The sequence below is a fragment of the Diadema setosum genome, chromosome 4 (assembly GCF_964275005.1).
Source record: "Diadema setosum chromosome 4, eeDiaSeto1, whole genome shotgun sequence".
NCBI classification, from domain to species: domain Eukaryota; kingdom Metazoa; phylum Echinodermata; class Echinoidea; order Diadematoida; family Diadematidae; genus Diadema; species Diadema setosum.
In genome coordinates this window covers 5735410-5745638 of record NC_092688.1, presented here as the reverse complement: position 1 = coordinate 5745638, position 10229 = coordinate 5735410, and the positions used below count along the sequence as shown (strand labels likewise).

Here is a 10229-nt window from a genome sequence, read left to right as displayed (position 1 = left end):
GTCGTGACGAGTCGTTGTAAAACCTGTTCTGTGACGTGGAGGAACAGTTTCGGTTGCGTTATCATAAGTGATGCAATATTTATTTATTTATTTATTTATTCAGTTTTATTTAAAAAAGAAAGAACAGGGTAGTCACGTTCAGGGCCCAAGGGCCTGCTTTTCAAGTGAGCCCTGTTACAAATAGTACATATTGCGAGTAAAAATCACATAATACAACAGCAACAAAAAAGAAAGCAAACGAACACATAGAAACAAGCAAGATGTGATATCTACATAAGTAAAAAAGATACAAAAATTAACAAATTAAAAGTAAAAAACAGCAGGAGATTACCATATGCAAAAACAAAATAAATTATGTTACCAGAATGTACAAAAATAATGGCCAAAAAGTGATATGGCAACGAGTAGAAAGTACACTTTCACACTTTGTTCAGAAAATTGAAATATTGCAGGTAGGTTTACATAGTGTAACGCAAACAAAAAGAAAAGAGAAGAAAAAAGTAATCGAAACAAACATATGAAAAGTAAAAGAAAAATGTGAGAAAATAGAGATGCGTTATCATACACAGATATAGATGCAAGGATTAAAAAAAAAATGTAGCGCATATTAAAATAGTACCAAAGGCAAGATCAGAAATCATATCATAATGTACTAAAAACAATGAGCATTGAGAAACATAATGATACAGAAATAAATGCATACTAATATGTATAAACTCTTAATTGCTCATCATTTTAACATATCAAAAATCTGAGTTTATATTTGTTGATCGAATTTGTCTTTTAAACCTTTCGAGGCAGTTTGACGATTGAATAAAACTGGGAAGATTGTTGAAAAGAGAGCAAGCGAAGAAGGAAAATGTACGTTTTTTGTATTCTGTTTTAGGCATGGGGATGAACAATGGGCAAGATAAGGCATATCGAGTTTCGTACGTGATTTGACGCCTTGTAGCCATAGGACATAAGTATGATGGGGCTAATCCGTTCAAGACTTTATATACAGCTACGCAGTACTGATACTCAATGCGTTTTTGTACACTTTGCCACCTCAATCTATTCAACAAGTTGTGAACGGGAGAATAATAGTCTGCCTGCATTACGAGTCGGGCAGCTTTGTTTTGGACCCTTTGTAATTTGACCAAGTTAGTCTTGGTGCATGTGCCCCAAACAGTACAACAGTAGTCTATGTTTGGCAATACCAGTGAGAAGTATAGTTGCGCAGCCATTTTCATGGTAATACAAGACCGAATGCGCCGAATACAAGCTAATGTGCAGGCCGTCTTTTTTATGATACGTTCAATGTGAAGTGACCAATCTAGACTGTCTGTGATAATTACTCCAAGATATTTGATATCATTGACAATATCCAGATACTGACCATCAAATTCTAAACTCATATCTAAACCATTTCTTTTCCTTTTCGAAGCAAATATCATAACTTTTGTTTTTTCACCATTAACCCTCATTCCGTTGTTCTGAAACCAGGAAGAAAGAGTGTTTAAATCTTTTTGCAGCGAGGCCTGAATTGTACGAACATCCTTAGAAGAGTTGAAAATGGCTGTGTCATCGGCATACAGAGAAATTCTCGTCTCATCATGAAATTGCAATCTACATATGTCGTTGATATATACACAAAAAAGAAGCGGCCCAAGGATAGAGCCTTGAGGTACACCGGATAACATTGGAAGGAGCCCACTCATTACACCTCTGAAAGACACACATTGTTGTCTATTTTTTATATATGAGGCAAACCACGTAAGTTCGTTGCCCTGAACACCATAATACGGTAGTTTTTCTAGCAGACCTTCATGCGGTATGATATCGAATGCTTTTTTAAGATCTAGAAATACAGCGCCGGTGATTAACCCTTTGTCTAAACAGTCCAAAATGGAGTCGCAAATTTCTGTCAGACATGTAGTTGTAGAATGTCCTGGACGAAATCCAGATTGTCTCTCAGATAACAGGTGTTGCCTGTGTAAATAATCATATAATTGCTTTTGAACAGCTTTTTCAAGGATTTTTGAAACGATAGGCAGAATTGATATAGGTCTGAAATTCGACATCTCAGTTGAGTTTTTGGACTTTGGAATAGGAATGATTTTCGCACGTTTAAAATCATTGGGTACGTCACCAGTTTGTAATGAACAGTTAAACAAAAGAGCCAAAGGTTTTGCTAGAGAATGAGATCCACATTTGAGAAGTCTTGGGTGAATATCATCAAGTCCTATACTCTTCTTACAATTGATTTTATCCAGCTCTTTCTGTACAAAATTTGTTGTTATCTCATTAAAAGTAAACCTTGAATCTACGGTTGCTAGTGTACACATCTTATTCACATCAATTGGGGGCAAGTTGTTATTCATGCTCCCTATACGACAAAAGAGAGCATTAAAGTCGTTTGCCAGCTTTACACGGTCAGTGACAATTTCTCCATCTACAGTGATGCTATTATCTTGAACCTGTTTTTTGTTAGGTAGAAGGTTGTTTAAAACTTTCCAGGACTTATTGGGGTTATTACAGGTTTCAGACAGTCTGCTTAGAAAGTATCTCTTGCGTAACTTCTTATTGAGGTTGTTAGCCTTGTTGCGAGCCACCCGGTATCGTTCCCAGTAGTAGTTTTCTTTTGTTCGATCAAATTTTTGCTTATTGTAATCACGTTCTCTCGCAAGCTGGAGGTAATCATCATTAATCCAGGGCGCTCCCCTAGCCTTTTTCCTGACCGATATAAATGGGGCGTGTTTATCACTTAGTTTTATGAACAATGCATGAAATTTTTGCCACATAGAGTCTACTCCAAGATTTTCTACCAGAACATCTTCCCACTTGATTGCTGCTAAGTCGGACAAAAAGGCATTTTCATCAAAGGATCGAAAGGAACGAAACGTAAATACCTGGGGCTTCGTTTTTTGTGGTAAGGCTTTGTATACCAGAAAGATGAGTGAATGGTCACTCAGACCAAGAGATTGAACTCCAGATGGGAGCGGCCCCATATCTTTAGGTATGCAAATCAGGTCTATTAAAGTTGAGCTGTGGGGAGATATACGAGTCGGCTTTGTAATTATTTGAAACATGGCCTGTGCATTACACAAATCATTCATTTTACGAGAAAGATGATTAGAAGTCAACATATTGCAATTAAAGTCACCAATGAGTATTATATCATCAGTAAAGTTGTGGATCTTGTCAATACAATCTTCTAAATATTCAAAAAAAGCGTTATCATTTCCGGGTTTACGATATACCACTCCTATTATAAGTGGCCTTTTACATGTCATACGTATTTCAATCCACAAAATTTCAACGTTATCACATTCTAAATCGCTTCTTCTTAAATGAATAATCTCTTCTCTGATATAACATGCAACACCTCCACCTAATTGGCCCCTATCTTTCCTTTCTATTTTATAACCGTCAATTGATATTATATTGGAGTGGATACCATCATCAAGCCAAGTTTCCGATAACGACATGATGTCGTACGGATTTTGTTGTAAGAATTGAAGCAAATCGTCTGTCTTATTTCTTAAACTTCTGATATTAAGATGTGCAATTTTCATACCTTTGTATTTTGGGAAATTGGGAGAATGCATGACACAAAAACACACACACAAAAACAAAATAGAACACGTAAGATGAACAGAAGAAACCCTATATCCTGGGTACTCTTATGAAATACACGTTAGAGTTCAAAAGTTCAAAATGGAACGCTCACTTAACGACTTTGTGGAGATGGCTTTCCCTCGTGATGGTAACTCGTTCGCCGCTCGGTGTTTTGACAAGGATCCTACCATCCTGCGTCCAGAGTTTGTGGGTTCCCTTTTTCAGGCTCCTTTTCAGTTTCCAAAACAGCCGCGATCGCTCTTTCGTGAGGTTTTCGTTGATGTAGATGTTGCTCATTCCTTTCTTTCGCAGATCGAATCTTGAGCTGTAGACCCTCTCTCTCATGCGATAGCTGGTAAATTTCACTATGATGTGCCGATTGCGTTTTGCCCTTTTGTTGTCGTTGCTGCCACTTTTCTCGAGGACGGGACCCAGACGATGACTTCTGTCGATGTCGCTGCTCGTGATGTCGATTCCTAGGCCGTCTTTGCATATGTCGAGGATGACGTCGTCGGTGCACTCGTTGCTGCTCTCCTCTATACCGGCGAATATCAAGCAATTTCGCCGCGAGTACTGCTCTGCCTCGTCCATGTCAGCCTGCAGGTCCTGCACTTTTTGTGAAAGCGAGGAAATCTGGGTGTCTCGGCTTTCGATGTCAAACAGCAGCGATTCCTTTAATTCCTTGCAGAATGTATCGTAGAAGGTGGACATGAGCTGGGTTTCGATGGATTTCACCAGTTTCGAGACAAATTTGTCGTCAGCAAGTAGCTTCTCGATAGCATTTTGGATAGCTGTGGAAAGGTTGTCGAGAGCTCCTTCCATTGCTGTGTTGTCCGTTGTGCAAGGCTCATGTAGCGGTTTCTCAGGTGCATGTCTCGGGGATCCGTCGGCCTTGTTGGAAGCATTGCCTCGTCTGGGTCTTTCGGAGTTCGGCATTTTGGGGATTTTGCTCGGATCTATTATAACTTCTATGCTTGGCGGAACACTAGTTCAAGCACGTCCGTCCGTGGTGAAAGCCGAATGGTCGTTCGGCTTTGACTTTCAGCTTTGACTTTCAGCTTTGAGCAGAATTCTGAGTTATGATTGAAAATGAATGCACCTGTCTATATACCAAATAAATTTCTTTGAATAAATTTGTCATTGAGGAGTATTTTTTAAGTTGACGTGTATGACCGTTGTGTGGCTGGATGAATTCGTATAAATAGTTGTGCGTGTGTGTGTATGTGTGTGTGTGCATATTAATGCTTTTTCTGTATAGTGAATGTCGTTGCATTTGGTGCTTTTTATTTCTGTTTCGAGTGTTTTTATGTTCTTTTCAAATGAGTATTACACAAACTATGAAAAAGGACTGTATGAAAAGGCAAATATATGCACAGTCATAAACACAGACATATCGCCTACACATACACACACACACACACACACACTCATGTACGTATATGGTGACATCTTATGTATTCCTTTGTATGGTGGAAAAAAATTTTTGGGGAGCCCCAGGTTCCGCCGGTCATACATTATATATATATATATATATATATATATATATATATATATATATATATATATATATATAATGTATGACCGGCGGAACCTGGGGCTCACCCCCCTCCCCATTTTTTCCCACCATACAAAGGAATCCATAAGATGTCACCACTTCGCCCCCTCCCCAACTTATTTTACCCCGGAAGTGCGTAAAGTGGAACTAGAAAGAAATAGATAGAAATGAATAGAAGTGTGAATGAATGTATGTGTGTGTGTGTGTGTGTGCGTGTGCGTGTGTATGTGTTGGCCACGTGTTGCTGCAGTCATATCAAACATAGAACAGAACTCAAGTTCATGCTGTCAATACCACACTTTATTTTGACACAATAAAATGAATTATTGATATCAAATTAGTAAGCAAAATATTGTGTCAAAATAAACTGTTGGTATAATTGACAACATGAAGATGAGTCCTGTTCTATTATATATATACATATATATATATATATATATACTAATAGTATATATTATATATATATATATATATATATATATATATATATATATATATATATATATATGTATATGTATATATGTATATATATATATATATATATATATATGGAGAGAGATATTAATTAAGGAAGGACGAGAGAGATCAAAGAAAGCAAATGAAGTGTTTTGGCTTTTTACGCTTGAAAAGGTCATCTGAAATATAAAAGTTCATTCCACCAATCTCCACGTCAATGAAATGGACACACATAATTCTTTCTTTTAATGTTTACAGTCAAAGCAATGGAGAATGCCTATACAATATGCCTTTATGATAGGTCCATGAACAACGGCATAGATCTTAAATGTACAAATAAACTCGAGTCTTTTAGACAGAAATCATTTCCTTGTGGCTAAATCAGAATGGCTCGACGCTTTCTTACAAAACCTGAACAGATATCTAGTCGTTATAACATCATTACATACAACAACATATACCGTTAAGTAGAGGCTATGCAGACACTGATCATTCGTACCACACGCACAATACGTATCAACGGGTTAAAAAGAGAAGTTGTAATAATTACATTTCATTTCTTGAATTACAGTATAATGAAGTGAAGTTGTCATTTCGCCTTCTTATTTTCAAGGGTTCTGTGTGTGCTCGGGATGAAGCACGTCTCATTAATTTCATCATGAGGCTATATTATGTTTTCTTCACTTTTATCTGCACGTATATTTACATGATTATGAACCTTTCCCTTCCATTTATCAGATATGAACGTTTTCACTTCCTCCCATTTATATTCTCTCTCTTATCGAAAAGCAGGTTTATACATACAAGCTTACATACATGATACGTTGATATAATTACATACGTACCCAAACAAACGCATAAAAAAAAAAATGCTTAAATACGCACACCGATACTTAGGACCAAGGCATAAGTTTATACATACAAGCTTACATACATACGTTGATATATGAACGTACACAACCAAACGCACAAAGAAGTGCTTACATTCACATATACACAGACAATCGGGACCTAGAGGAATGAATGAACATCAGTTTTATACAGGAGACGATGACCCATCCTCTCTGTACAGTAATTGAACGTAACGTGTGTCTAGCACTATCAGAACAATTCAATTTGACTGATGGAAAGACAACACGATTGACGTACTATGGCCATGATTGACAGGGATACTTTACGCCAAAATAATCTTCGGCAAAACTTTGATCTCAACTCTTTGATAGGATAGACCTTTCTTCTGTGTGGGTTGTTCAAAGGACGAACTTAATTCTTTACGATCTGCTCCTTCATTTCTTGCATCCTGTCATGAACAAAAGCAAACACGTGATTAGGTATTATGATAGGATCATCACAAGCAGGGCGCGCGTTTCTAGTGAGAAGAAAGCAAAGAGATTAATGTAATCTCTGAAAGAATGCCATAGTGTCTCAGTATAGCTTTGTGCGTCGGTTCAATTGCCACACAGTTCTCATGCTTTCAGTCTATACCTGAAGAATGGAACTACATCAGCCAGTGAAAGAACTCGAGTGACAGATCACTTATGATACGAACTACGTCCCAGTCTGTGCCGTTATTACCCAACCTCATTGGTCCTTTGATTTGACCTGTAAGACTTTCTCTGAATGGAAACTGGAACTTCCCAACGAAAACTGGTCATACGGTGAATCGAAAAAAAAAAATATATATATCACTTGGCTGCACACATCAAACGTTCTCACCCTAAATGCCTTATACTTAACCACTTTAACCACTTTCCAACATGGCTGATTTATTACACTCTCTTCTCGATCACTAAACTCTATGTAAACTATTGATAGTTACACGGAGATTAGTGTTCTCGATCACACTTCAAAGTCCTTTCCAACCAAACGACATTTACTCCTGATTATGTTCAGCGAATTGCAACTTGAGATTATTGTTAAAGTAAGCATCAAATTCAACCTCCAATAGATGTCCATACTTCCGTATTATCATTACACAGTGATCGACATAAGCGGTGATCAGGTGGCCCGGGAACACAGAAAAAAAAAATGTTGGGCCATCAAGTTAAAGAAAAACAAACAAAAAAGTCAAGAACATTAAATGAGTCAGACTGGAGTTAAATGCGACTTATGTTTCTCGTATTTCTTTTTTAAAGGCGAAAGAGTCGATGACGTCAGTAACCCATATAAATTATTCAAACTTCGAATCTGTTCATTTTCCCTTTTTTCCAAAGGTGACTGTTTGTAAAGTTGTATTTTTTAAATAACAATTTCACTATATCTTTTTGGTTTCATTTTGACTGCATTTAACAATGTCATCTTGAGCATGGCCAAAAATTTGGTTTTGCTCTTCATCAAGACAGTTTTCAGAGATGAGTTTCAGAGTTTTCAAAGATCTCTAAATAGAACCATGTTCTGTAAAAAATCGACTGTACGACGAGCACAAGAAATAGTCTATTGTTCCTCTACTCCTTTTGTTCCTTGTCTCAGGAAGTTGCTACAAGGGTATTGTTTGGTTTGTCGGCAGCGGACCGACAATCAGACCGCTAATGAACAAAGGAAAAGTGATAGCCCTCTTGTATTTGCGACATAGATTAGGACACTCGCACTCCCCTTTGAATAGTGGAAGTCGGTGGGCATTCATGAAACTACAACTTTACCTCAATTGCTAATCCTGTCACGCCTATTGGTCGGTTTATCAGACCAATCAAACAACTTTGCTTGTTAAGGGCTTGTAAAAGTGGTGCGTGGCTTCTCTAACTCATAACCCACTTAATCACTGCAAGACTACCAGCTACTTTGATATATACTATCACCACACCTCATTCAGATTTTCTTGAAGTTAAGTCGCACCTCTGAGGTTTTTCCTACAAACCAGCATCTGTACTAAACCAATCCAATTCAGTATGGCTGATTCACCGCTCTCGATTCTCTCTCAAGTCTCGACGTCCGTTCCTGCCAAAGGCCTTCGTCGTCGACGTCCGACCGTGTTCACCGGATGGCAGCTCGAGAGGCTGAAGGCTGAATGCGACATCGACCGATATCCCGACATCACTTCGAGAGAGAAACTGGCTGCCTCACTCGGCCTCGATGAAGACAGAATACAAGTATGTAAAATCAGGGCTGTGTAAAGTGATTGTAAGGCTAAAGATGTTCTTCCCCTACGTTTGTATGAATGAATAAATGCAATCAACCACGGAAGAAGAATCCTGTAAATGATTTAATTTGATCTCATAGATATCTAAACATTTATGATCATGATAGAGATGTATACATATATCATCAAGACTATTCTTTATGTCATAAATTGTTTTAATGACTTTGAACGACAAAATGATATGACTGTTGTTAAATGCAGTTTACACATTGGATTTCTTTATTTAGAATGAATATCATGATGTTACCTACGTAAATATAGAACTCAAACATTTTCAGTACCAGCCAGAAAATCATTGCCCGGAGCTAACAATTCATTATTTTCTCAAAATGTGTGACTTCTGTGTGGTTAATCAGTTGTTGCATAAAAACAATTTGCCATACCCTCCAACTTTATGTATCTCTTTACCTGGGGCCATCTTCCTCGTCAAGCTTAGCTTATGATGATGGTCCCCTGCATTTCATTTTTATCATTTCCTATTGCTTCCTTTCATATATGATATTCGTTCTTGAAAAAAAAAGAAAATGTATGTAAGATCCAAACGTTACGAATATTAGCTGTGTAAATGACTATGTAAGTATTTTGTTGATTTGTTGATTTGTATTGATTTTGAAATGCAGAAATAAAAACTGAACTGAACTGAACTGAACTGAACTACTATCTACAATATCCTCAAATACATTGTGTATCAGCTTTATTCTAGGATTTATGTCCATTACAAGTTCTGTTTCTGCATGAAGCACATAGGGTAAAGTCATGTCTTTCTTTTCTTTATCTTCAGGTCTGGTTTCAGAATCGCCGTTCGCGGCTTCGTCGAGCTTCACTCAACTCCCTCTCTACTCGACTAGACACCAACAACCAGATCAACAGACCATCCGACATCGAGGGACCGGAGTCTTCATCCACAGGAAAGCGTAAGCGATCAACGGAATGCGACGTCATCGACCATCAGAACACACTGCCACCCAAGAAGTTCGCCATCAACGAATCAGCGATGTCAGTTGATTTCCTGTCTCGTCGCAGCCGACCATCGGATCCCTGGTCGACTTTCCGTACCAGCGACGAGCGTGACGTCATCAATTTACCGCAGACGACATCTCATCGAAAGCAGCAGGGCGCCACCAATCCCTTGATGTCTGTAGACTTCCTCTCCCGAAGCAGCCAACCGACTTCTTCGTATCCATCGCCATACCGTGAATGGAGTCTCTACCACAGCCCGTCACCATTCTACATGGTTGATCATCCTTATGTCCTCGTTGTTCCACATTGAACGCTGTGATGCTGCCACACCTTTTTATAGGAGGGACTTAGATGTGATGTATAATATCACATGTTGAGATATTTATTTGACTCTTTGCTGTAAACAAAACTTCAGCATGCTTCCGACTTCAGAACAATGTTTCTGTTAATTCAGACACTCGCGATGATTCTGACTTGAATTCAGCAACAATGTTGTTTATCATGATGTCTATTAATAAACAT

At 38.1% G+C, this 10229-nt stretch overlaps 1 protein-coding gene across 1 annotated transcript; it reads left to right on the top strand.

Annotated features, from left to right (window-relative positions):
• The first annotated feature begins 8496 nt into the window (after positions 1-8496).
• LOC140227436 (uncharacterized) lies at positions 8497-10017 on the top strand. The gene is made up of 2 exons (XM_072307842.1): positions 8497-8697; positions 9529-10017. Exons 1-2 carry the CDS (start codon positions 8497-8499, stop codon positions 10015-10017), a joined length of 690 nt encoding a protein of 229 aa, XP_072163943.1.
• Positions 10018-10229: the final 212 nt, after the last annotated feature.

Excerpts from the sequence above, each read along its gene's own strand:
- LOC140227436 (XM_072307842.1), top strand. The coding sequence starts at position 8,497 with ATGGCTGATTCACCGCTCTCGATTCTCTCTCAAGTCTCGACGTCCGTT. Across the intron at positions 8,698-9,528 it reads TCGATGAAGACAGAATACAA|GTCTGGTTTCAGAATCGCCG; the intron begins GTATGTAAAATC and ends CTTTATCTTCAG.